This window comes from Oncorhynchus mykiss, chromosome 13, assembly GCF_057628025.1.
Source record: "Oncorhynchus mykiss isolate SJ-2025 chromosome 13, ASM5762802v1, whole genome shotgun sequence".
NCBI classification, from domain to species: Eukaryota; Metazoa; Chordata; class Actinopteri; order Salmoniformes; family Salmonidae; genus Oncorhynchus; species Oncorhynchus mykiss.
This window is the reverse complement of record NC_143034.1, coordinates 75137236-75164847: the sequence shown is the minus strand read 5'-3', so window position 1 is coordinate 75164847 and position 27612 is coordinate 75137236. Positions and strand designations below refer to the sequence as shown.

Below are 27612 nucleotides of genomic sequence, written 5' to 3'. Positions count from 1 at the left end.
ATTTCAATTGAAAACAATCACAGTTAGGCACTTCATTGTTACCCAGAAATGATTTGACATTTAAATCAAAATGTCTGCATTGGACCTTTAAGAAGTTAGGAGCGCCAGACAGTCACAGGGGAACTAGAAAAAGAGATGATCGATCCTACCTTTCAAGCACATCACCTGGAGTATCTATCCAGCTGTTAGCCAGCTAGGTAGCCAGCTGTTAGCCAGCTAGGTAGCCAGCTAGGTAGCCAGCTAGGTGGCCAGCTAGGTGGCCCGCTGTTAGCTAGGTAGCATGACTGGACAAGGTTGATATACATGAATGGTCAAGGTTTCTTGTTATCAAACAAATAGTTAGGGCCTGCGGCATGGTTTATGAAATGACTCAGACATTCTAGAACTAGAATGTCTGTGAATAATTTACAGATTTTTTAATGATGCACAGAATTTTAAAAAAGTCAACACTTTGTAAAAAAAATACATTTGAGGGTTCATATATACTGTCATAAATTATAATTAAAATAAATTATAGCATTACTATTGATTACCCAGCTCATTGCCTGATAACACAGACACTGCATTAACTCAATATTAGGAAAGAAGCCGGTTTATCCAACTGAAAATGCAGACGTGAGAGAGGACCGAGTGAGCCTTATTCTACATTAGGCTACATAATGACATGATTAAATGACTATTCCAGGCGTGGGGGTTAAGTCAGGGGGCTCAGATGCTACAGAAGGTAGTACAAATAGTCAGAGGAGCGATATTCCTGCCCCCATGTTGCCTCCCAGGACTAAAGAGTGGATGTAGTCTATCAGTGAAGCCATCTGTAAACGTATGGATGTGAACCCCAGTCTCCGCGCAGTAGAAGGACACTCGGCCCTCCACGTAGTCCAGAAACACCCCCACCTTCCTGGGCTTCTGCTCCAGGCCCAAGGGGGTGACAGTGGGGGAGGTGTTAGCTACGTATTGACCCCCGCTCTTTAGGCTCAGTGTCCAGAAGCCATTGGCTGGGCTGACTGTAAACTTCCCTTTCCTGTTGATGGACTGTCTGGCCACGCCCAGGTTCCACTCAATCTTCTCTCCCACCTCCACCTCCCAGTAGTACCTGGAATGGAGTCAACATTAGTATCTGGAATGGAGTCAACATTAGTACCTGGAATGGAGTCAACATTAGTACCTGGAATGGAGTCAACATTAGTATCTGGAATGGAGTCAACATTAGTACCTGGAATGGAGTCAACATTAGTACCTGGAATGGAGTCAACATTAGTATCTGGAATGGAGTCAACATTAGTACCTGGAATGGAGTCAACATTAGTACCTGGAATGGAGTCAACATTAGTACCTGGAATGGAGTCAACATTAGTACCTGGAATGGAGTCAACATTAGTACCTGGAATGGAGTCAACATTAGTCCAGTAGTACCTGGAATGGAGTCAACATTAGTCCAGTAGTACCTGGAATGGAGTCAACATTAGTCCAGTAGTACCTGGAATGGAGTCAACATTAGTCCAGTAGTACCTGGAATGGAATCAATGTTTTCGTCATTCTAACTGATGAACTTTGTATTCAAGTTCAGTCCAGGTTTTCATCATTATAACTGATGAACCTTGTATTGAAGTCCAGTCCATGTTTTCATCATTATAACTGATGAGCTTAGTATTGAAATCCAGTCCATGTTTTACTACAGCACTAGTTAAAGTTAAAGGTAAAGAGTCATGAGTGAATAGTTTCAGTGAAGTTCAACAAACAAACTATATCAGACGGCCTGACAGCCGTTCTAAGTACCATAGATATATGATCATAGATCTTTATGATAATATAGATATATAGATATAGAATTCTGTTATATAGGCAAACAGTATAAAGAGGGACATTACAGTACCTGCCGCTGCTGAAGGATTCTCTTCCCAGGATGTTGGCCACGCGGTCAAACCTCTTGGGGTTGTCTGGGACCTCCTGGTGTTTGTCTGTGTGTCGCACCTGTTTCCGGTCGTCTGAGACCGAGAGGAAGGCGTGGGCCGTCTTGGGACTCAGGGAGATGTCTACTAGGGTAGAGGATGGAGAGAGAAACATATAAGTGCCATGGCAACAGAAAACGCACCTTGGTAAAACAAGTACTTTGACGGCCCAACGCCGCCATTCTTAATTCAATATCAAATTATTTTCTGAGTAATAATTATGTATTTCCATTAAAATGGGCAAAAATTTCAAAAGTATTTCTCAAGCAAGATTTAGGCTAGGACTGTCTGGGAGTGGTCTGAGTAGGGGTGGGGGAAACTGAAGACTAGCTGTTATTGGCAGAGAGGTTTGGAACTCTCTTTGTCATTAGTCTATTAACCAATTTACCACATTGTGATGTCACAATGGAAAGTCTAAACTTCCGCCCACGCACACCTGCTGATTAAGATACAGTCAGGAAATAACACTTTCCCACACTTTTACAGTGTTAGTTTCATCAGCTGTTGTACAATATGATATAAAACACAGAACAACTGAATGTTGACTGCACTGGTCCTTTAAGAACAACAAAAAATAGATATTATGGCGTATCTAACTCTTTGGGCAGGTGGAGACATACCTGTGTATTTCTGTATTTTCTTCAGCTCTGCAAAAGATAACAGCTCCAGTAAGAATCCTTCCCAGACAAACAGATCTGACATTTCACTCACCCTAAAGATAACAGTTCCATAAGAATCCTTCCCAGACAAACAGATCTGACATTTCACTCACCCTAAAGATAACAGTTCCATAAGAATCCTTCCCAGACAAACAGATCTGACATTTCACTCACCCTAAAGCTAACAGTTCCATAAGAATCCTTCCCAGACAAACAGATCTGACATTACACTCACAATCACCCTAAAGATAACAGCTCCAGTAAGAATCCTTCCCAGACAAACTGATCTGACATTTCACTCACCCTAAAGATAACAGTTCCATAAGAATCCTTCCCAGACAAACAGATCTGACATTACACTCACACTCACCCTAAAGATAACAGCTCCAGTAAGAATCCTTCCCAGATAAACAGATCTAACATTTCACTCACCCTAAAGATAACAGCTCCAGTAAGAATCCTTCCCAGACAAACTGATCTGACATTACACTCACACTCACCCTAAAGATAACAGTTCCATAAGAATCCTTCCCAGATAAACAGATCTAACATTTCACTCACCTTAAAGATAACAGATAACTAAAGATAACAGTAGAATAATACAGTAATCATTTATCAGATGCTGACAGATTTCTAATCAACACAAAACATGTGGTCTACTAAAGTGTTGAGGGTGGAAGTAGAACTGTAAGAGATGGATCCAGGATGACATGATCGTACCTGTAGTGTAAATACTAACCAGCTTTAGAGAGTCTACGGAGCTCTCCTTTAACCACGTCCATCAGGTCTGACACTGCTCTCCTGGTCACGCCCATACAGGGGTCTGTCTCCATGGAAACCTTGGACCAGTCCCTCCTCTCAGAGTAGCCCGTGGTGGAAGTGGTGCTCTGCGACGTTCATAGAGGACAAACAAACAAACACGGCTATATTTTAAGATGAAATATAAGTGGTTGGGGGACTAATTTAAGGGTTCAAGCCTTTTCTTCTGTGGTCATGATAGAAACTGTTAAGAAACTCTGTTTCACAAACTCTTTTTGGAAATTGAGACACGTGTCGACCTACTGTGTCCTAATCTACATTATAAACCAGGTAGTTCGAGCCCTGAATTCTGATTGGATGAAATCCAAGGGTATATCAGACATTATAAACTGGGTGGTTCGAGCCCTGAATGCTGATTGGCTGAATGTCGTGGTATACCACGGGTATGAAAGAACACGTATTTTTACTGTTCTAATGACGTTGGTAACCAGTTTTAAGGTCTGTATCCAGTCCGTACTCTGCGTTGCGTCGTGCATAAGAACAGCCCTTGGCTCTGGTATATTGATTATATGCCACACTCCCTCGGGCCTTATTGCTTATGTATATGATTACCGCTCTGGGGTGAAGTTTCCCCTAGGTACAGATCTAGGATCAGCTTCCTTTCCCTCAATCTAAACCTTAACCATTATTGGAGAAAATGCTAAACTGGCCCAAAACTAGCGTCTAGGGGCGACTTCACCCTACGCCATGCTTACCACTGCAACACTCTTCTGACCACCACCACCACCACAGAGCTCATCATTGCTCTGCTGAGAATGACAAGGCCCCAGGTCAATGTCTCCATTCCTCAGCTGTAGAATCTCCTGTTCCAGCTCCTTCACCAGCTTCTCAACAATCCTCTAAAGAAACACAAACATTGTTACATTTGGTATATTGATAATCACATTGTATTCTGTCAATAGGTGGTGGATGAGGTGAGTTTTCCCCTTACTATGTAAAGTGATTTTTGTAACTCATTCACAAGAAAGGAGGTAAATAAATCCAATTCGTTATTATTTTTAATCTAAGTTTATAAATTCATAAATAAATCAGAGTATTACTGTACATTTACAGACCTCCTCCTCCCCCTGTCTCTCCTCAATGGCTGCCACCACGGCCTTGTGGCTCTTCTCCATGGAACTGACAAGGGCAGAGAACACCTTCTGGCTCTCACGCACCTCCCTCACACACGAGTTCTGATTGGACAAAAGACATGTCTGTATCTCAGACGAGTTCTAATTGGACAAGAGACATGTCAATATCTCAGACATCAGTTCTGATTGGATAAAATACATGTCTGTATCTCACATCACTTTAAGATGATAAGGTGTGATTGGACAAAACATGTATGTGGTAAGGGTGGTGGATTTGTCTAACTCATCTAGATCTACATAAGGGCGTAGGGTGTAGGACCTCTCTAACCCTGTACCTGGAGAGATACCATCCTGTAGGGCCTCTCTAACCCTGCACCTGGAGAGATACCATCCTGTAGGGCCTCTCTAACCCTGCACCTGGAGAGATACCATCCTGTAGGGCCTCTCTAACCCTGCACCTGGAGAGATACCATCCTGTAGGACCTCTCTAACCCTGTACCTGGAGAGATACCATCCTGTAGGACCTCTCTAACCCTGTACCTGGAGAGATACCATCCTGTAGGACCTCTCTAACCCTGTACCTGGAGAGATACTATCCTGTAGGACCTCTCTAACCCTGTACCTGGAGATCTACTATCCTGTAGGACCTCTCTAACCCTGTACCTGGAGATCTACTATCCTGTAGGACCTCTCTAACCCTGTACCTGGAGAGATACCATCCTGTAGGACCTCTCTAACCCTGTACCTGGAGAGATACCATCCTGTAGGACCTCTCTAACCCTGTACCTGGAGAGATACCATCCTGTAGGACCTCTCGAACACTGTACCTGGAGAGATACCATCCTGTAGGACCTCTCGAACCCTGTACCTGGAGAGATACCATCCTGTAGGACCTCTCGAACCCTGTACCTGGAGAGATACCATCCTGTAGGACCTCTCGAACCCTGTACCTGGAGAGATACCATCCTGTAGGACCTCTCTAACCCTGTACCTGGAGAGATACCATCCTGTAGGACCTCTCTAACCCTTTACCTGGAGAGATACCATCCTGTAGGACCTCTCTAACCCTGTACCTGGAGATCTACTATCCTGTAGGACCTCTCTAACCCTGTACCTGGAGATCTACTATCCTGTAGGACCTCTCTAACCCTGTACCTGGAGAGATACCATCCTGTAGGACCTCTCTAACCCTGTACCTGGAGAGATACCATCCTGTAGGACCTCTCTAACCCTGTACCTGGAGAGATACCATCCTGTAGGACCTCTCGAACACTGTACCTGGAGAGATACCATCCTGTAGGACCTCTCGAACCCTGCACCTGGAGAGATACCATCCTGTAGGACCTCTCGAACCCTGTACCTGGAGAGATACCATCCTGTAGGACCTCTCGAACCCTGTACCTGGAGAGATACCATCCTGTAGGACCTCTCTAACCCTGTACCTGGAGATCTACTATCCTGTAGGACCTCTCTAACCCTGTACCTGGAGAGATACCATCCTGTAGGACCTCTCTAACCCTGTACCTGGAGAGATACCATCCTGTAGGACCTCTCTAACCCTGTACCTGGAGAGATACCATCCTGTAGGACCTCTCGAACACTGTACCTGGAGAGATACCATCCTGTAGGACCTCTCGAACCCTGTACCTGGAGAGATACCATCCTGTAGGACCTCTCGAACCCTGTACCTGGAGAGATACCATCCTGTAGGACCTCTCGAACCCTGTACCTGGAGAGATACCATCCTGTAGGACCTCTCTAACCCTGTACCTGGAGAGATACCATCCTGTAGGACCTATCTAACCCTGTACCTGGAGAGATACCATCCTGTAGGGCCTCTCTAACCCTGTGCCTGGAGAGATACCATCCTGTAGGACCTCTCTAACCCTGTACCTGGAGAGATACCATCCTGTAGGACCTCTCTAACCCTGTACCTGGAGAGATACCATCCTCTAGGACCTCTCTAACCCTGTACCTGGAGAGATACCATCCTGTAGGTTTTCACTACAACCCTAATCTAGCGCACCTGATTATAATAATTAGCTGGTTGATAAACTGAATCAGGTTAGTTATAACTGGAGTTGGAGTTAGGTAGCTCTCCAGGAACAGGCTTGGAGAGCCCTGGTGTAGGGGCTAGGGGTCCATTTGGGATCGGGACTCACTTTGAGGAGCTGCAGGGAGTGTCTGAGTCTGTCAACTTTCTTCAGTCGCTCCTGGATCATCTGGTCAATGTCTACAACCTGTGGCTGCAGAAGAGGATTACACCAAGGTATCATAACATCAAGAGGATTACACCAGGTATCATAACATCAAGAGGATTACACCAAGGTATCATGACATCAAGATGATTACACCAGGTATCATGACATCAAGAGGATTACACCATGGTATCATGATATCACAAGGATTACACCAAGGTATCATGACATCAAGAGGATTACACCAAGGTATCATGACATCAAGAGGATTACACCAGGTATCATAACATCAAGAGGATTACACCAAGGTATCACAACACCAAGAGGATTACACCAAGGTATCATGACATCAAGAGGATTACACCAGGTATCACGACACCAAGAGGATTACACCAAGGTATCATGACATCAAGAGGATTACACCAAGGTATCATGACACCAAGAGGATTACACCAAGGTATCATGGCACCAAGAGGATTACACCAAGGTATCATAACATCAACAGGATTACACCAAGGTATCATGACATCAAGAGGATTACACCAAGGTATCATGACACCAAGAGGATTACACCAAGGTATCATGGCACCAAGAGGATTACACCAAGGTATCATGACACCAATATGATTACACCAAGGTATCATGACATCAAGAGGATTACACCAAGGTATCATGACACCAAGAGGATTACACCAAGGTATCATGGCACCAAGAGGATTACACCAAGGTATCATGACACCAATATGATTACACCAAGGTATCATGACACCAAGAGGATTATACCAAGGTATCATGGCACCAAGAGGATTACACCAAGGTATCATGACACCAAGAGGATTACACCAAGGTATCATAACATCGAGAGGATTACACCAAGGTATCATGACACCAAGGTATCTATTACAGGTACACCGTAGCGTCTTGAACCTCTTAATGTCACAATATGTTGCACTAAGGTCAGTAGAGTACCGTGTCGTGGCTCTCCTCAGGGCTCTCAGGCCGTGTCTTCCTGTAGTTGTCACAGACGTCAGCCAGGATGCGGTTGATACTAAGGTCTGGCCTGGAATGGAACAACCTCTTGCAGAGGGGACAGTAGTCTGAACGGTGCCGGGTCCAGTACCTGTAATGAGCCCAGTCCATGTTTTTATTATTCTGATGATGCTCTCAGTACTCCAGTCCATGTTTTACTCATGCACTATTTGAGCTTCAGAGCTAGTGAACAACAATGTATGGATCCTCTGCAATGCTTTCAATAAAGTTCAACAAACGATATCAGACACCCCCCGACCTCCATTTATAATAATTTATAATCGTAAGATAAAGGGGGGACGTACCCACACAGGCAGTCCTGACAGAAACTGTGGCCACACGGAGTAGTCACAGGACTGCTGAAGATGTCCTTACACAGCGGGCACAGGAAGTGCCTCTCGGAGACGAGGCTGATGGTAGAGATGGTAGATGCCATGCCCTGGAAGAACACCATAGAAATCAATCAACTCATCCTTTCCGTACCCCTTCTTTTCCCTCTGCCCCTCTGATCCATCTCTCCACCCTTTCCAATTCCCCTTTTTCTAAAATGTCCAAGTTCAATATATCACGAGATTGAGCATGAAACACTTTGTAGTAACAGAAACCTGTAGTGTACCGTCTCTCATTAACAGGGAAGCAACTTTCACTGGGGGCATGCCCCCCCCACCCCACATTCTGAAATTGCATTTTTATCTCCGCCCATTACCATTGTAATGTTATACAAAAACGAGGCACCGGTGTGCTTTAGGACCATGTGGACGTCTCGGAGCGGTCGAGTAGACTGTTTGGAAAATATATATCATGCCCCCTCCCCAGTTTTATCATTGTCGTCCCCTCACTTCTAAAAACCCAAAGTTGCACCCCATTACATATCAATATAGAGATGAAATGTAATGTCAGGTCTCTCTGAATACCTTCATGTTCTTGTCACGTAATACTTCCATTTGATTGGCCAAATACAAAATTTAAACAAGTTATTGAAGGTTTCCCCCATTCATTTTTTCCCAATGGAATGAGAGTGTGCGTTAAAAGCCACAGTATTCACTCGCTTCAAGGTTCAACTGAATCAACTAGTCAGTTGGGATACACTGCCTTTCGAAAGTATTCAGACCCCTTGACTTTTTCCACATTTTGTTCGATTACAGCCTTATTCTAAAATTGATTAAATTGTCCCGTCCCCCCCTCCCTCAAGCTACACACACACACAATACCCCATAATGAAAAGCAAAGCAAAAACAGGTTTAGACATTTTTGCAAATTTATTAAGAACAAAAAAACTTAAATATTGGTATTTAGACCCCAGCGATTACAGCATTGAGTCTTCTTAGTAATGACACTACCAGCTTGGCACACCTGCTTTTTGGGGAGTTTCTCCCATTCTGCTCTGCAGATCCTCCCAAACTCTGTCAGGTTGGATGGGGAGCGTTGCTGCACAGCTATTTTCAGGTCTCTCCGGAGATGTTCAATCGGGTTCAAGTCCGGACTCTGGCGGGGCCACTCAAGGACATTCAGAGATTTGTCACGAAGCCATTCATGCATTCCCTTGGCTGTGTGCTTTGGGTCGTTGTCCTGTTGGAAGGTGAACCGTCGCCCCAGTCTGAGGACCTGAGAGCTCTTAAGCAGGTTTTCATCAAGGATCTCTCTGTACTTTGCTATGTTCATCTTTGCCTCGATGCTGACTAGTCTCCCAGTCCATGCCGATGAAAAACATCCCCACAACAGGATTCTGCCCCCACCATGTTTCACCGTAGGGATGGTGCCAGGTTTCCTCCAGACGTGACGTTTGGCATGCAGGCCAAAGAGATCAATCTTGGTTTCATCAGACCAGAGAATCTTGTTTCTCGTCGCCCTATACCAATTTATGGCTCATCGAATTGGCAAACACTGTACACTTAGAAAGAATTAGATATATTCTGAACAATAAATGATCAACATTTGATCAAATCTGGCAGCCTTTCCTCTCCTACCTGGACCAGTCAGCGCTGTGAATTTGTACATTTTAACGTGTTACTCTCAATTGTAATATTTTAATCTGCCTTTGGGCAGCATGTGCTGGCCACGCCACCCGAGAAGTTGGGAGGGGAATAGGGGGGACTAAAGGAGGGAAATAAGTGGGGGAGTTGACATCTACCCTCTCGTGTTTTGTAATATTTGTTTTGTACCCAGAAGCACCCGAGCAGTTGGGAGGGGGGAGGGGAATAGGGGGGAATAAGTGGGGGGGATAAAGGGGGGAAAATGTTGGGGGGGATAAAGGGGGGGAATATGTTTGGGGGGAATAAGTGGGGGGATAAAGGGGGGGAATATGTTGGGGATGAATAAGTGGGGGGATAAAGGGGGGGAATATGTTGGGGGAGAATAAGTGGGGGGAAAAAGTGGGGGGGAATAAGGGGGGAATAAGTGGGGAATAAGTGGGGGGGAATAGGTGACATCTACCCTCTTTCTTTCTACCTGTCCTTGTTCTGTATGTCGTGTTTTGTAATATTTGTTTATGTGTAGATAAGAATTGTATACTTGTCTTTTATACCGAAACACCATTCTTGTGTGTGTTCAAATAGTCTGCATGCAAAATGGCACCCTATTCCCTATGGGGCCCTGGGTCAAAAGTAGTGCACTATCAAGGAAATAGGGTGCCATTTGCAGTATTGGAGAGAAAGCCATTTAAACATGGTGCAGCCAACAGACTCCCAACATAAAAGCTGTGACCTCATGTCCTTGACGTCACCGCAGCGTGCAAAGTCACATTCCAGCTAATCCAATCTGATTTGGACGAAAGACAGGAGGTGGAGATTCTCAAAGGAAGTGAATTGTTATCAACTCCACGGTCAAACATGTTTCTTTGTCAGGCAGTGAAGGCTTGTCTTTGGATATTTCACTATTGGAACTCTTTCAGGTCACAGATTCACCTGAACTCACCTAATGTTTCTGTGTGTGTCTCATAGCCAAGTCAGTTATGTGATCATGTGTGTCATTCAAGGAAAAGTGTGTCTGTCTCTTTCTGTCTGTCTGTCTGTCTCTGTCTGTCTCTCTGGCTCTGTCTGTGTCTGTCTGTCTGTCTGTCTCTGTCTGTCTGTCTGTCTGTCTGTGTCTGTCTGTCTGTGTCTGTCTGTCTGTCTGTCTCTGTCTGTCTGTCTGTGTGTCTGTGTTTGTTTGTGTCTGTCTGTGTCTGTCTGTCTGTGTCCGTCTCTCTGTCTCTGTCTGTCTGTGTCCGTCTCTCTGTCTGTCTGTCTGTGTCTGTCTGTCTGTCTGTGTCTGTCTGTCTGTCTGTCTGTCTGTGTCTGTCTGTGTGTTTGAGAGACAGAGAGTGTAAAATTCCCTGGTATGCAGTAGAACAGGTAACGCCAAGTATTCTGTTACATAATGAAGGAATCAACACAACACTCAACACCTGCATGACCTCTTCCAGCTGTTATTCTCACTACAATCACAACTGTTTGTTTTACCTCAAAGCGGTATTGTATTTTCTCTATTTTACCAGTTAAAAACAAACAGTGTAGTACCTATAAAGTTGTGACTTCCTGAACTGAGAAGAGTGACGTCCTGACCTGTTCAGTCGTAACCATGATATAAAAGAAAACGGATGTTTCACATACTGTTCTGAACAGAGAGCCGACGTCCTGACAAGGAGGATTGATTAGAATAAGCTTTATTGTTCCTAAGCTGTCTTCAATATTTACAACGTGTTTTCAGTACAATGTTAACAAGTTAAACCTACCTGTCCCACTTGTTCCTGGCCAGGTGCTCAGAGCTTCGGTCGCTAGTCAGTCTGTGTCTCTTCCTGTATTCAGAGACCAGGTGACAGGTGTGAGTTCCTAGAAAGGTGCTTGTGGGTGGGGTTTAATCCAGGTGTGTTCAGCTGTTGTCAGTCAATCAGGCGTTTGCTTTGGGAGGAGTCTGTAACCTTAGACATTGGCTACGTCTCAATTATCTCTCCTTCCTCCTGAAGTGTGCACTTCACCACTCCCCACAAACTTAAAAGCATTTGATTGGTGGAGCCATGGACTATAGGCTAGAGGATGTATTTCTGTATTTCCTATATTCATTTAAAATAAGTAAAAGTGAAGTAAACAAGTGCACACTTGGGGAGAAGGGGCAAATCTTAGGCCCCACCCTGTTAGAGCTGACAAACAGCAGCACTGGGCCCTGCAGTAGCTCTGGTCCAGGGTGTTAGAGCTGTCAAACAGCTCTGGTCCAGGGTGTTAGAGCTGTCAAACAGCAGCACCAGGCCCTGCAGTAGCTCTGGTCCAGGGTGTTAGAGCTGTCAAACAGCAGCACCAGGCTCTGCAGTAGCTCTGGTCCAGGGTGTTAGAGCTGTCAAACAGCTCTGGTCCAGGGTGTTAGAGCTGTCAAACAGCTCTGGTCCAGGGTGTTAGAGCTGTCAAACAGCAGCACCAGGCCCTGTATTAGCTCTGGTCCAGGGTGTTAGAGCTGTCAAACAGCAGCACTGGGCCCTGCAGTAGCTCTGGTCCAGGGTGTTAGAGCTGTCAAACAGCTCTGGTCCAGGGTGTTAGAGCTGTCAAACAGCTCTGGTCCAGGGTGTTAGAGCTGTCAAACAGCAGCACTGGGCTCTGCAGTAGCTCTGGTCCAGGGTGTTAGAGCTGTCAAACAGCTCTGGTCCAGGGTGTTAGAGCTGTCAAACAGCAGCACCGGGCTCTGCAGTAGCTCTGGTCCAGGGTGTTAGAGCTGACAAACAGCAGCACCGGGCCCTGCAGTAGCTCTGGTCCAGGGTGTTAGAGCTGTCAAACAACTCTGGTCCAGGGTGTTAGAGCTGTCAAACAACTCTGGTCCAGGGTGTTAGAGCTGTCAAACAGCAGCACCGGGCTCTGCAGTAGCTCTGGTCCAGGGTGTGTTAGTGTGGCTTGCTAACGCTGAGCCTTCCTGAAGGTTCACTAACACCCTGGACCAGAGCTAGCCCTGTAGTAGCTAGTCTCGTCCACTAGCCTGCGCTGTCTCTCTGTACTGTATCAGTTGAGCCTGTGGATGAGACTATGTGGTGGCTAGCCTCGTCCCCAGCCTCAACTGCCACACACAGAGACAGAGGAGACAGAGAGGTACTGTACAGTATCAGTAGGTTCTGCAGCCAGAGATCCAGTAGTCATCGTGGAAGGCTGGACACCAGAGCCCTGCTAGAGTGGATTTGTGCAGCAGTGTAGGAGTTTAGCTGTGAAGGAGTTTAGCTGTGAAGGAGTTTAGCGGTGAAGGAGTTTAGCGGTGAAGGAGTTTAGCCGTGTAGGAGTTTAACCGTGAAGGAGTTTAGCCGTGAAGGAGTTTAGCTGTGAAGGAGTTTAGCTGTGAAGGAGTTTAGCTGTGAAGGAATTTAGCCGTGAAGGAGTTTTGCTGTGAAGGAGTTTAGCCGTGTAGGAGTTTAGCCGTGTAGGAGTTTAGCCATGTAGGAGTTTAGCCGTGTAGGAGTTTAGCCGTGTAGGAGTTTAGCCGTGAAGGAGTTTAGCCGTGAAGGAGTTTAGCCGTGAAGGAGTGCTGGAGGGACGGCTGGTGGAAAGATAAAGTGGAATGTCTTTGAGATGGAAGAGTTGAAGCTGAAAGAGCAAAGAGAACCTACAGGGAGACAGACTGGTCTCTCCTGATTGAACTGTCTGTCAGACTGTTTCAGTACAGTATGCAATGGAAGATCAGATATGTGCTTTAACACAATACGAATACCACAGGGAAGCAAAACAGGGATTTATTTTAATTTTTTTAAAGAAGGAATTTATTAGGCAAAATAGAGACATATACAGCAGCAGTAATATAAAATTAAAGAATAACTCTGTAACTTTCATAAATGGATTTAGAATGTATATTTATTTCCTATTTAAATGGATTTAGAATGTATATTTATATTTATTTCCTATTTAAATGGATTTAGAATGTATATTTATTTCCTATTTAAATGGATTTAGAATGCATATTTATTTCCTATTTAAATGGATTTAGAATGTATATTTATATTTATTTCCTATTTAAATGTACACAGATTTATTGGGAATTCCAAAGACATCAAAAGCAACAGTACATTTATTACGTGTTTAAATATTCCATTGTTAAAGGATCTTCCCTTTATTCATGATTACGTATTTCAACAATGAATCTGTTTAAAATAACCGACTAGAAACCATCACCAGATCAGCAGCCAAAAACAAATCAACAGCGTCTAATATCTACAAAACATACATCTCTGAATATTTTCTCACTGACAAATAAAATGTATTACTGAACTGATTAGCCTCAGACCTCTACACAGTGGTGTTAAACTGGGCAGGAACGGCACCAAAATGACACAATCTGTTAAACTGGGCAGGAACGGCACCAAAATGACACAATCTGTTAAACTGGGCAGGAACGGCACCAAAATGACACCATCTGTTAAACTGGGCAGGAACGGCACCAAAATGACACCATCTGTTAAACTGGGCAGGAACGGCATCAAAATGACACAATCTGTTAAACTGGGCAGGAACGGCACCAAAATGACACAATCTGTTAAACTGGGCAGGAACGGCACCAAAATGACACCATCTGTTAAACTGGGCAGGAACGGCACCAAAATGACACAATCTGTTAAACTGGGCAGGAACGACACCAAAATGACACAATCTGTTAAACTGGGCAGGAACGGCACCAAAATGACACCATCTGTTACACTGGGCAGGAACGGCACCAAAATGACACAATCTGTTAAACTGGGCAGGAACGGCACCAAAATGACACAATCTGTTAAACTGGGCAGGAACGGCACCAAAATGACACCATCTGTTACACTGGGCAGGAACGGCACCAAAATGACACAATCTGTTAAACTGGGCAGGAACGGCACCAAAATGACACAATCTGTTAAACTGGGCAATGCATCATCGATGTAAGCAGCATTGTCTCAACGTCTATTCATTTGTGCAGCAGTGTTTGTGAGGTAACCCCATGCCGCACTGACAGCACCTCCTATGCCCCCGCCGACGACGGCACCTACAGCGGCTCCCACCGCCATACCCTCAAACCCCACGACCGCTCCACATAAAGCCCCTAGAGCTGCCCCTTTACCTACCGCAGCAGCATAGTCAACTGCTGTGAGAGTAAATCCCAGTACCTCTGAGATCTTCCTCTCAGCCGTCGCTCGGTTCTCTACTCTTATCCCGGTCTCAAACTGCAGCAGCTCCTTTTCAAGACCTTCCCCTGTGTACCTGCTCTCCAGCTCCTTCCTCTTTGTCAGCATCTCTTTCTTTCTCCCTTTCATCATGAAACGCTCCTCTTTCTGGATTCTCTCCTCTGCTTCCTGGTATTGGTGATTGGAGTAGAATCTGCAGCCGTTTTCCCTCACCATGTCGTCCATCTTCTCCAGGAGCTGTCTGGAAACCTTCTCATCTCTCCGGGCCTTCCTCTCATTGAAGAGGTGATACCTTCGGCCACACTTCTCCAGGAGCTCCCTGAAGTCTCTGTTAGTCTGGACTTTCTCCTCCAGAGCTGAATCCTCCTTCTCCTCTACATGACACACCACAACCATCATGTGGTTCAAGATGCTGTCCCCAAAGTGCTTTGTGACGAGTTCCAGGATGCTTGCTGCACTTGGTGAGATGTTGTTCAGGTCGAATGCAAAGAGAACGACGTAGGGACCAGGAGAGGACATACACACAGACAACTTGAACACTCTTCTCAGCTCTGTCTGGGATGCCTGGTACTCAGAGAGGTTTGGAGTGTTGACCACAGCTAGTTTTCTCTCGAACGCCTCGCTCCTGTGTTTCTGACTCTCTGTAATGTTGCAGAGCTCATCGCTGAACGCATCTGTCCCCAGAATGAAGTTCGCCAGAGAAAATTGACTGCGGCCACTTCTCCCAAAGAGAAGGACTCTAAACTCTGCATCGCCTGACACTGACAAACACACACACACAACCAACAGTCAACAAAAGTACACAATTAGACCAGCATGCACTATTCTCTTGGCCATCACAAGTATTTATTTATGTACAGATGAATACAAAACTAAAATGTATAGAACTCACAATAAGGGGGTTCCTCCATGCTGCTCTTCCTCCTCCTTTTCGGTTGAGAACCTATGAAAACATGTTAAGTTACGGACCTACTAAATATACTGTAAACCCAGATCCCTTCCTGACATACCATACAACATACTCTACTGTCCATTTCCATGGAAAATTCATTTAGAGAAGTCAAACAAATACACAAACACAACAGACTATAATATAAAGTATATTATAAACTGGGTGGTTCGAGCCCTGAATGCTGATTGGCTGACAGCCGTGGTATATCAGACCGTATACCACAGGTATGACAAAACATTTATTTTGACTGCTCTAATCACGTTGGTAACCAGTTTATAATAGCAATGAGGCACCTTTGAGTTTGTGGTATATGGCCAATTTACCACTGCTAAGGGCTGTGTCCAGACACTCAGTGTTGCGCCGTGTGTAAGAACAGCCCTTAGCTACAGTACATTACACCACACCTCCTCTGGTCTTATTACTTAAATATACTTTGTTGTTATTTACATGGAAATTAATTTAGAGAAGTCAGCATACACAAACACAACACACTATAATACAGTATAATATACTATAATACCTATATACTACATACAGACCTACTCAGCAATAACAATTGCAATATCCCACTGGGCACACACTGGTTGAATCAACGTTGTTTCCCACGTTATTTCAATTAAATGACATTGAACCATGGTGGAATAGACCTTGGTTTGACGTCTGTGCCCAATGGGATCCAACAATGTATCGAATAAGGAATGATACTCACGCTCATTGGATGCCATAATTGTGCAGCTTAACCTATTAAAACAACGGTGTGTATATGGTTAATGTGGAGGAAATTAGTAGCCTGATAATTAGTGTGATCAGAACGTATATTTGAATATCTCATAAGGCTTTGTGTACAGGCCCAAGGGCACGATGCACCGCTTTGTACAGTTACTGAACACCGAAACCATCACAAGTACTTCACAGAAAGAAAGAAAAACATGACATATAACAATATACATAGGACAATTATAATAAAGTGGACAGGAATATTCAACCAATAGAAATAACTGTTTTACCGCAGGAATCATGTACGTCCATTACTTACGGAATTTGCCGACTGGAGAATTCTACGTCTTCATTTCTGTCAACGACGTCGTTCGGTCGAGCGCTCCGAAACTTTATTCATTCACACACGCTAAAATAACAAACTATATCGTTTATCGTTGCATAATAATCCAGCTCACGATATAATTTAAATGAGAAGATATAGGCATATACAAATCTGATCAAATTGGTTTGAACTGTAGGCTTTAGAACGTCAACTTTATAATTTAGAGTCAAATCGAAAGTGACATCAGCGGCTACAGCCAATCAGGATGCATTACGGGTTCCCCGGATGTGCATAGTTTACTCATTTTAGACTCATTTTAGCTCAATCTACACTCAAGCAAAAGGCAACTCACCAAATATTTGACAACTTGTTTTTTCCTTTAAGGCTCCTGAGTGGCCCAGCGGTCTAAGGCACTGCATCTGAGTGCAGGAGATGTCATTACATTCCCTGGTTCAAATCCAGGCTGTATCCCATCTGGCTGTGATTGGGAGTCTCAGAGGGAGACTGTCTGTTATTAACAGTTCAATAAAACATTGGCTGCTGGCAGAACCAGTTGTGTGTTTACACACTGTGTGATAGAACCAGTTATGTGTTTACAGTCAGTCTCACAGACAGGTAAACCAGGAGAGACAGACTCCTTCGTTGCTAGGGAGTCAGTCTCACAGACAGGTCAACCAGGAGAGACAGACTCCAACGTTGCTAGGGAGTCAGTCTCACAGACAGGTCAACCAGGAGAGACAGACTCCTTCGTTGCTAGGGAGTCAGTCTCACAGACAGGTCAACCAGAAGAGACAGACTCCAACGTTGCTAGGGAGTCAGTCTCACAGACAGGTCAACCAGGAGAGACAGACTCCAACGTTGCTAGGGAGACAGTCTCTCCTGGCTGACCTGTCTGTGAGACAGACTCCAACGTAGCTAGGGAGACAGTCTCTCCTGGTTGACCGGCCTGTGAGACTGACTCCCTAGCAACGTTGGAGTCTGTCTCTCCTGGTTGACCTGTCTGTGAGACAGACTCCAACGTAGCTAGGGAGACAGTCTCTCCTGGCTGACCTGTCTGTGAGACAGACTCCAACGTAGCTAGGGAGACAGTCTCTCCTGGTTGACCGGCCTGTGAGACTGACTCCCTAGCAACGTTGGAGTCTGTCTCTCCTGGTTGACCTGTCTGTGAGACAGACTCCAACGTTGCTAGGGAGACAGTCTCTCCTGGTTGACCTCTCTGTGAGACTGTACAGTTTAGTATGTAGAAGATCAGATCTGTGTTTCAACACAATAAATATAGTACAGCAAATGGTCAGGCAATTTATTAGGAACTGAATGGAAATCCATAACAGAAACCCCATAGGGATCTTACAGTTTCACATCTTACAAAAACACTCCTAAATATGTACATTTTATTAGGAACTGAATGGAGATCCATAACAGAAACCCCATAGGGATCTTACAGTTTCACATCTTACAAAAACACTCCTAAATATGTACATTTTATTAGGAACTGAATGGAGATCCATAACAGAAACCCCATAGGGATCTTACAGTTTCACATCTTACAAAAACACTCCTAAATATGTACATTTTATTAGGAACTGAATGGAGATCCATAACAGAAACCCCATAGGGATCTTACAGTTTCACATCGTACAAAAACACTCCTAAATATGTACATTTTATTAGGAATTGTATGTTTGGTATGACATTGTTGTAGCTAGCTACGACTTGGTGTGACAGCTACTGGTATGACATTGTTGTAGCTACCTACGACTTGGCGTGACAGCTACTGGTAGGACGTTGTTGTAGCTACCTACGACTTGGAGTGACATCTACTGGTAGGACGTTGTTGTAGCTACCTACGACTTGGAGTGACAGCTACTGGTAGGACGTTGTTGTAGCTACCTACAACTTGGAGTGACATCTACTGGTAGGACGTTGTTGTAGCTACCTACGACTTGGAGTGACATCTACTGGTAGGACGTTGTTGTAGCTACCTACGACTTGGAGTGACATCTACTGGTAGGACGTTGTTGTAGCTACCTACGACTTGGAGTGACATCTACTGGTAGGACGTTGTTGTAGCTACCTACGACTTGGAGTGACATCTACTGGTAGGACGTTGTTGTAGCTACCTACGACTTGGCGTGACAGCTACTGGTAGGACGTTGTTGTAGCTACCTACGACTTGGCGTGACAGCTACTGGTAGGATGTTGTTGTAGCTACCTACGACTTGGCGTGACATCTACTGGTAGGACGTTGTTGTAGCTACCTACGACTTGGCGTGACAGCTACTGGTAGGACGTTGTTGTAGCTACCTACGACTTGGCGTGACAGCTACTGGTAGGACGTTGTTGTAGCTACCTATGACTTGACATCTACTGGTAGGACATAAACGGTATGAATCACAAAGCCAACTTGTCCGTAGACAGAGCCTACAGAAAGTGTTTACACCCCTTGAATCGTTCTACATGTTGTTGTGTTACAGTCTGAATTTAGAATGGATGAAATGTACATGTTGTGTCACTGGCCTAGACACAATAACCCCATAATGTCAGAGTGGAATGATGTTTTTACACATTTTCACAAATGAATACAAAATTGAAAAGCTGAAATGTCAATAATTATTCAAACCCTTTGTTATGGCAAACCTAAATAAGTTCAGGAGTAAATATTTGCTTAACAATTCACATAATGGGTTGTATAAGTCACTGTGTGCCGTAATAGTGGTTAACATGATTTTTGCATGACTACCTCATCTCTGTACACAACACATACAATTATCTGTAAGGTCCCTAAGTTGAGCAGTGAATTTCAGAGATTCAACCACAAACACCAGGGACGTTTTTCCAAAGACTCGCAAAGAAGGGCACCTACTGGTAAATGGATAAATACAAAAAAAGACATTGAATATCCCTTTGAACATGGTGAAGTTATTAATTACACTTTGGATGGTGTATCAATACACCCAGTCACTACAAAGATACAGGCGTCCTTTCTAACTCAGTTGCCGGAGAGGAAGGAAACCGCTCAAGGATTTCACCATGAAGTCAATGGTGACTTTAAAGCAGTTACAGAGTTTAATGGCTGTGATAGGAGAACACTGAGGATGGATCAACAACATTGTAGTAGAACGGTCTAATGATAACATTAAGGTCTAATGATAACATTAAGGTCTAATGATAACATTACGGTCTAATGATAACATTACGGTCTAATGATAACATCAAGGTCTAATGATAACATCAAGGTCTAATGAAAACATTACGGTCTAATGATAACATCAAGGTCTAATGATAACATTACGGTCTAATGATAACATCAAGGTCTAATGATAACATCAAGGTCTAATGATAACACCAAGGTCTAATGATAACATCAAGGTCTAATGATAACATCAAGGTCTAATGATAACATTAAGGTCTAATGATAACATCAAGGTCTAATGATAACATTACGGTCTAATGATAACATCAAGGTCTAATGATAACATTACGGTCTAATGATAACATCAAGGTCTAATGATAACATCAAGGTCTAATGAAAACATTACGGTCTAATGATAACATCAAGGTCTAATGATAACATTACGGTCTAATGATAACATCAAGGTCTAATGATAACATTACGGTCTAATGATAACATTAAGGTCTAATGATAACATCAAGGTCTAATGATAACATTAAGGTCTAATGATAACATCAAGGTCTAATGATAACATCAAGGTCTAATGATAACATCAAGGTCTAATGATAACATTAAGGGGCAAAAATTAAGAGGCAAAAGTATCAATGTATGTCGGTGATTGAAGATTTCTCTTGATTCCTCTTCTACCTTGAAGGGCCTCATTGAGGACCAGGATAATGTCTCCAGTTTCTCTAAAACCCAACTCTGATGACCTCACTATATTATGGATACAGTCTCTAAAAGATACAAACTTTAAATTGTCATTACAAGCATTTCGCTACACCCGCAATAACATCTGCTAAACACGCGTTGAAATTTATTTGATGAGGTCCACTCTTCATATTTTGAATCATGGTGGTGGCTGCATCATGTTAAGAGTATGCTTGTCATCAGCAAGGACTAGGAAGTTTTTTTTTAAATAAAAATAAATGGAATAGAGCTAAGCACAGGTACAATCTTAGAGGAAAACCTTGTTCAGTTTGCTTTCCAACAGACACAGAGAGAAAAATGCACCTTTCAGCAGGACAATAGCCTTGAAAACAAGGCCAAAAAATCCCTGGAGTTGTTGACCAAAATTACATAGACTGTTCCTGAATGGCCTAGTTATAGTTTTGACTTAAATCTTCTTGAAAATCTATGACAAGATTATAATATGACTATCTAGCAATGATCAACAACCAATTTGAAAAGAGCTTGAAGAATTTTAGAAAGAATAATGTGCAAATATTGTAGAATCCAGGTGTGTAAAGCTCGGAGAGACTCACCCAGAAATACTCACAGCTGTAATCGCTGCCAAAGGTGATTCTAACATGTATTGACTCAGGAGGTTGAACACTTAAATAAGCAAGATCTATTAGTGTTTCATTTTCCATCATTTCTTTACAATTGTTAGATTTTTTCTTCCACTTTAACATCACAGAGTATTTTGTGTAGATCGTTGACAATAAATTACAATTAAATCCATTTTAATCGCACCTTGTTACACAACAAAATGCAGAAAAAATCAAGGTGTGTGAACACTTTCTGAAGGCAGTATAGCTGGCTACTGAATTAATAGTCTCAACCTGTCCATAGAGCAGTCTACTGAATAAATAGCCTCAACCTGTCCATATAGCAGTCTACTGAATAAATAGCCTCAACCTGTCCATATAGCAGCCTACTGAATAAATAGCCTCAACCTGTCCATAGAGCAGCCTACTGAATAAATAGCCTCAACCTGTCCATAGAGCAGTCTACTGAATAAATAGCCTCAACCTGTCCATAGAGCAGCCTACTGAATAAATAGCCTCAACCTGTCCATAGAGCAGCCTACTGAATAAATAGCCTCAACCTGTCCATAGAGCAGTCTACTGAATAAATAGCCTCAACCTGTCCATAGAGCAGTCTACTGAATAAATAGCCTCAACCTGTCCATAGAGCAGTCTACTGAATAAATAGCCTCAACCTGTCCATAGAGCAGTCTACTGAATAAATAGCCTCAACCTGTCCATATAGCAGTCTACTGAATAAATAGCCTCAACCTGTCCATAGAGCAGCCTACTGAATAAATAGCCTCAACCTGTCCATAGAGCAGTCTACTGAATAAATAGCCTCAACCTGTCCATAGAGCAGCCTACTGAATAAATAGCCTCAACCTGTCCATAGAGCAGTCTACTGAATAAATAGCCTCAACCTGTCCATATAGCAGTCTACTGAATAAATAGCCTCAACCTGTCCATAGAGCAGCCTACTGAATAAATAGCCTCAACCTGTCCATAGAGCAGTCTACTGAATAAATAGCCTCAACCTGTCCATAGAGCAGCCTACTGAATAAATAGCCTCAACCTGTCCATAGAGCAGTCTACTGAATAAATAGCCTCAACCTGTCCATAGAGCAGCCTACTGAATAAATAGTCTCAACCTGTCCATAGAGCAGTCTACTGAATACATAGCCTCAACCTGTCCATATAGCTGGCTACTGAATAAATAGCCTCAACCTGTCCATATAGCAGTCTACTGAATAAATAGCCTCAACCTGTCCATAGAGCAGTCTACTGAATAAATAGCCTCAACCTGTCCATAGAGCAGTCTACTGAATAAATAGCCTCAACCTGTCCATAGAGCAGCCTACTGAATAAATAGCCTCAACCTGTCCATAGAGCAGTCTACTGAATAAATAGTCTCAACCTGTCCATAGAGCAGTATACTGAATAAATAGCCTCAACCTGTCCATAGAGCAGTCTACTGAATAAATAGCCTCAACCTGTCCATAGAGCAGTCTACTGAATAAATAGCCTCAACCTGTCCATAGAGCAGTCTACTGAATAAATAGCCTCAACCTGTCCATATAGCAGTCTACTGAATAAATAGCCTCAATCTGTCCATAGAGCAGCCTACTGAATAAATAGCCTCAACCTGTCCATAGAGCAGTCTACTGAATAAATAGCCACAACCTGTCCATAGAGCAGTCTACTGAATAAATAGCCTCAACCTGTCCATAGAGCAGTCTACTGAATAAATAGCCTCAACCTGTCCATAGAGCAGCCTACTGAATAAATAGCCTCAACCTGTCCATAGAGCAGTCTACTGAATAAATAGCCTCAACCTGTCCATAGAGCAGCCTACTGAATAAATAGCCTCAACCTGTCCATAGAGCAGCCTACTGAATAAATAGCCTCAACCTGTCCATAGAGCAGCCTACTGAATAAATAGCCTCAACCTGTCCATAGAGCAGTCTACTGAATAAATAGCCTCATGTATAACTATTTCTAGTGAACCTATATCTACTCAGTGTAATCCTAAAATACTACCTCGACTTGCGATAAGAGGTAAGAGGATATTCTCTATACAGGTACACACACATACTGTTGCTAGGTAACTAGTACTTGAAAACTCATAGAGAGATGACACCTGAGTTTCCCACTTGGAAAGTATCAGAATTAACCAGGCTGTTAAACTTAGGTTAATGTTCACTCCTAGGTTCCCGAGTTTCCGTCACGAAATGCAGCATTTTTGCAGCAGTGGTTTAGAGTTGAGTCAGATAGAGAGACAATCTATCACACAATCACTACCAGTACCAGTAACTACTACCAATGTCCTGGTTCCAGTAACTACTACCTATGTATTTGTCCTGGTTCCAGTAACTACTACCTATGTCCAGGTTCCAGTAACTACTACCTATGTCCAGGTTCCAGTAACTACTACCTATGTATGTGTCCAGGTTCCAGTAACTACTACCTATGTATGTGTCCAGGTTCCAGTAACTACTACCTATGTATTTGTCCTGGTTCCAGTAACTACTACCTATGTCCAGGTTCCAGTAACTACTACCTATGTATTTGTCCAGGTTCCAGTAACTACTACCTATGTATTTGTCCTGGTTCCAGTAACTACTACCTATGTCCAGGTTCCAGTAACTACTACCTATGTATTTGTCCAGGTTCCAGTAACTACTACCTATGTATGTGTCCAGGTTCCAGTAACTACTACCTATGTATGTGTCCAGGTTCCAGTAACTACTACCTATGTATTTGTCCTGGTTCCAGTAACTACTACCTATGTATTTGTCCAGGTTCCAGTAACTACTACCTATGTCCTGGTTCCAGTAACTACTACCTATGTATTTGTCCTGGTTCCAGTAACTACTACCTATGTCCTGGTTCCAGTAACTACTACCTATGTCCAGGTTCCAGTAACTACTACCTATGTATTTGTCCAGGTTCCAGTAACTACTACCTATGTCCAGGTTCCAGTAACTACTACCTATGTATGTGTCCAGGTTCCAGTAACTACTACCTATGTATGTGTCCAGGTTCCAGTAACTACTACCTATGTATTTGTCCTGGTTCCAGTAACTACTACCTATGTCCAGGTTCCAGTAACTACTACCTATGTATTTGTCCTGGTTCCAGTAACTACTACCTATGTATGTGTCCAGGTTCCAGTAACTACTACCTATGTATTTGTCCTGGTTCCAGTAACTACTACCTATGTATTTGTCCAGGTTCCAGTAACTACTACCTATGTCCTGGTTCCAGTAACTACTACCTATGTATTTGTCCTGGTTCCAGTAACTACTACCTATGTCCTGGTTCCAGTAACTACTACCTATGTCCAGGTTCCAGTAACTACTACCTATGTATTTGTCCAGGTTCCAGTAACTACTACCTATGTCCTGGTTCCAGTAACTACTACCTATGTCCAGTTTCCAGTAACTACTACCTATGTCCAGGTTCCAGTAACTACTACCTATGTATTTGTCCTGGTTCCAGTAACTACTACCTATGTCCAGGTTCCAGTAACTACTACCTATGTATGTGTCCAGGTTCCAGTAACTACTACCTATGTATGTGTCCAGGTTCCAGTAACTACTACCTATGTATTTGTCCTGGTTCCAGTAACTACTACCTATGTCCTGGTTCCAGTAACTACTACCTATGTATTTGTCCAGGTTCCAGTAACTACTACCTATGTATGTGTCCAGGTTCTAGTAACTACTACCTATGTATTTGTCCAGGTTCCAGTAACTACTACCTATGTCCTGGTTCCAGTAACTACTACCTATGTATGTGTCCAGGTTCCAGTCATTAACACTTCCTCCATGTCATGAACGTGGTGGTCTGAAGAAGCGGTTGATGAAAACAGTGTTGAAGTTAGTAGCGTGTGGTCCCACTCTGTCCTCCAGGTGTTCTATTGCTACCTGGGCTGTCCCACCCGCCGAGCCGCCCATCAACCCTCCGAAAGCCCCTCCCATCGTCATCCCCATCGCCCCCGCCACCGCCCCCATCGCCATCCCCATGGCGGCCCCCGCGGCCAGCCCCAACCCCGCCCCTACGGCGAGCGACGTCCTCAACCATCCGTTGTCCATCTCGGCTTTAGCCCTGATCTCTGCTCCCACGCTGTTGTTGTAGGCTTCCATCTGCCAGCGCAGCGCCTCCCCGCGGTACTGCTGCTCCAGCTCCCTCCACGCCTCCTCCGTCTCCGCCGCCCTCTTCTTCAGCAGCTTCCTCTCTTCCTTCCTCACGCTCTCCTCCGCCTGCCCGTAAGAGCGGCTGGTGTAATGCTGCCCGCCCAGGGTCGCCAGCATCCGTTCAATCTTCTGGAGGAGCTCCTTGTCTCGAGAACGGTCCCTCCAGTTCTTGTTGAAGACGTGGTAGCGCCCGCCGCACTGCTCGACGAGCTCCCGGAGGTGCCAGTCGGTGCTGACCCGGTTCTCCAGGGCCAGAATGTCGACGTCCCCCTCGTAGGCCAGGAGGACTATGGTGTGGGAAAGTGCGTCTTCACCGAAACGCTTCACCATCAGCTTGGGCGTCTTGACGTCGTTGGGGCAGATCTGCTCCAGGTCAAAGGCCATGAGCAGAGCGTGAGGGCCGGGGGCTGACAGACACTTGCACCTAAATAAAATCACATGTTATTTACAGTGTTCTATCACATGAAAAGGCTGCAAAACACCTTACTGAAAAGGTGCAGCCTAAACACTTACAATTTCACCTGCAGGGAGACAATACAGAAAGAACAATATGTTTTTATTGTGTTGTATTGTATCGTATTGTGTTGTATTGTGTTGTATCGTATAGTGTTGTATTGTGTTGTATCGTATAGTGTTGTATAGTGTTGTATCGTATAATGTTGTATTGTGTTGTATTGTTGTGTTGTATTGTATTTTGTTGTGTTGTATTGTATTGTATTGTATTGTATTGTATTGTATTATATTGTATTGTGTTGTATCGTATAGTGTTGTATTGTGTTGTATCTGTAGCTCAGTTGGTAGAGCATGGCTCTTGCAACGCCAGAATTGTGAGATTCCCAGGACCACCCGTATGTGAGATGTCTGCATGCATGACTGTAAGTGGCTTTGGATAAAAGTGTCTGCTAAATGGCCTGTAGTATTAATATATTACATTTAGCATTTCTGCACTTTCTGTCAACTGTGAGCAAGAATCAATCATGTTAACGTCACCTGTTCTTATGGGTACAGACGTTAACACTACAGAATACATGACACAGAAGAGCATAGACACAGCACGACATTACAGCCACCTTTTCATCTCTGTCTTCATCTTGGTGCGGGACAGGTGCTTCCCGTAGAGGTTGGGTCCGTTGACCACAGCAACACGCGTCCCGGCCAGGTCCCCCAGGTTCTTCCTGCTCTGGACGATGCTGGTGACTTCCTTGGAGAACTCCTCCCTCCCCAGGATAGAGTTGGTCAGGGAGAACTGAGACGGTCCACTGGACCCCACCACCAGGATCCTCAACTCCATGTCAGTGGACTGAGCTTCCGGGACAACAAAGACCATTTGATGGTTAACAGTTATGGAAAGGTTAACTTAGGTCAGTTAAAGATCAGTCTAACCACGTATCAGTGTCCGGAGAAGATCATGATGTTTTCATCATGCTAAGACCATTTAATCATCAACAGCTACGGAAAGGTAAGTCAGGCCACATATTAGCACATGTTGCCGGGACAACAAAGACCAACAAAACATTCCTTTACCTTTCATCAACTAGTATCACTATCACAGCTATGTTGACGTCTCTTTGTTGAGAAACAAAAAAGTCCAAAATATGTTTTCAGAGAAAGACCATTAGATTCTTAACAACAGGGTTGTGGTCAATTCGAATTGAAGGCAGTCAGTTCAGGAAGCAAACTGAAATGACAATTCAATAATAAAGACAGGGCATCTATTTTCAATAAACTAACAAGTAGAAGTTATTTATTTAAAAAAGTTCAAATGTATTTATTTTAAATTCAAATCACCCCCTGAATTGCATTAATTCTATTCAACAGTTAAGCATACCATTCTAATTGACCACAGCCCTGTTTAACAGCTAAACAGACCATTCTAATTGACCACAGCCCTGTTTAACAGCTAAACAGACCATTCTAATTGACCCCAACCCTGTTTAACAGCTAAACAGACCATTCTAATTGACCACAGCCCTGTTTAACAGCTAAACAGACCATTCTAATTGACCACATCCCTGTTTAACAGCTAAACAGACCATTCTAATTGACCACAGCCCTGTTTAACAGCTAAACAGACCATTCTAATTGACCACAACCCTGTTTAACAGCTAAACAGACCATTCTAATTGACCACAACCCTGTTTAACAGCTAAACAGACCATTCTAATTGACCACAG

The 27612-nt window shown here is 43.7% G+C and overlaps 3 protein-coding genes across 8 annotated transcripts; all 3 read right to left on the bottom strand.

Moving 5' to 3' along the window:
- Positions 1–395: 395 nt before the first annotated feature.
- Positions 396–11677, bottom strand: btr02 (bloodthirsty-related gene family, member 2). Of its 6 annotated transcripts, none has more exons than XM_090197639.1 (10): positions 11440–11677; positions 8033–8166; positions 7668–7818; positions 6663–6746; positions 4483–4602; positions 4123–4266; positions 3348–3495; positions 2570–2596; positions 1874–2036; positions 396–1093 (listed from the first exon to the last, which is right to left on the bottom strand). In XM_090197639.1, exons 2-10 carry the CDS (start codon positions 8161–8163, stop codon positions 709–711), a joined length of 1353 nt encoding a protein of 450 aa, XP_090053765.1. In that variant the 5' UTR covers positions 8164–8166; positions 11440–11677; the 3' UTR covers positions 396–708. The 6 variants fall into 6 exon arrangements, with proteins under 6 accessions (XP_090053765.1, XP_090053766.1, XP_090053763.1 ...); XM_090197640.1 differs by having other exon boundaries at positions 1874–2033; positions 11440–11551; XM_090197637.1 differs by lacking the exon at positions 11440–11677 and adding an exon at positions 8642–8802 and having other exon boundaries at positions 1874–2033.
- Positions 11678–13406: 1729 nt separating this feature from the next.
- LOC110538834 (GTPase IMAP family member 9) lies at positions 13407–17198 on the bottom strand. Its single transcript, XM_036939473.2, has 4 exons — positions 16812–17198; positions 16485–16516; positions 15716–15766; positions 13407–15584 (listed from the first exon to the last, which is right to left on the bottom strand). The coding sequence occupies exons 2-4, from the start codon at positions 16498–16500 to the stop codon at positions 14596–14598; spliced, it is 1056 nt and encodes a 351-aa protein (XP_036795368.2). The 5' UTR covers positions 16501–16516; positions 16812–17198; the 3' UTR covers positions 13407–14595.
- A 7721-nt stretch (positions 17199–24919) lies between these two features.
- Positions 24920–27135, bottom strand: LOC110539059 (GTPase IMAP family member 9). Its single transcript, XM_036939788.2, has 2 exons — positions 26509–27135; positions 24920–25862 (listed from the first exon to the last, which is right to left on the bottom strand). The coding sequence occupies exons 1-2, from the start codon at positions 26763–26765 to the stop codon at positions 25073–25075; spliced, it is 1047 nt and encodes a 348-aa protein (XP_036795683.2). The 5' UTR covers positions 26766–27135; the 3' UTR covers positions 24920–25072.
- Positions 27136–27612: the final 477 nt, after the last annotated feature.

Excerpts from the sequence above, each read along its gene's own strand:
- btr02 (XM_090197636.1), bottom strand. The coding sequence starts at position 8,671 with ATGGAAGTATTACGTGACAAGAACATGAAG. Across the intron at positions 3,496-4,122 it reads GTCAGAAGAGTGTTGCAGTG|AGCACCACTTCCACCACGGG; the intron begins GTAAGCATGGCG and ends TGAACGTCGCAG. Across the intron at positions 2,597-3,347 it reads CCGTAGACTCTCTAAAGCTG|AGCTGAAGAAAATACAGAAA; the intron begins GTTAGTATTTAC and ends TATCTTTTGCAG.
- LOC110539059 (XM_036939788.2), bottom strand. The coding sequence starts at position 26,765 with ATGGTCTTTGTTGTCCCGGAAGCTCAGTCCACTGACATGGAGTTGAGG. Across the intron at positions 25,863-26,508 it reads ATGAAGACAGAGATGAAAAG|GTGCAAGTGTCTGTCAGCCC; the intron begins GTGGCTGTAATG and ends GATTTTATTTAG.
- LOC110538834 (XM_036939473.2), bottom strand. Across the intron at positions 15,585-15,715 it reads CATGGAGGAACCCCCTTATT|TGTCAGGCGATGCAGAGTTT; the intron begins GTGAGTTCTATA and ends TGTGTTTGTCAG.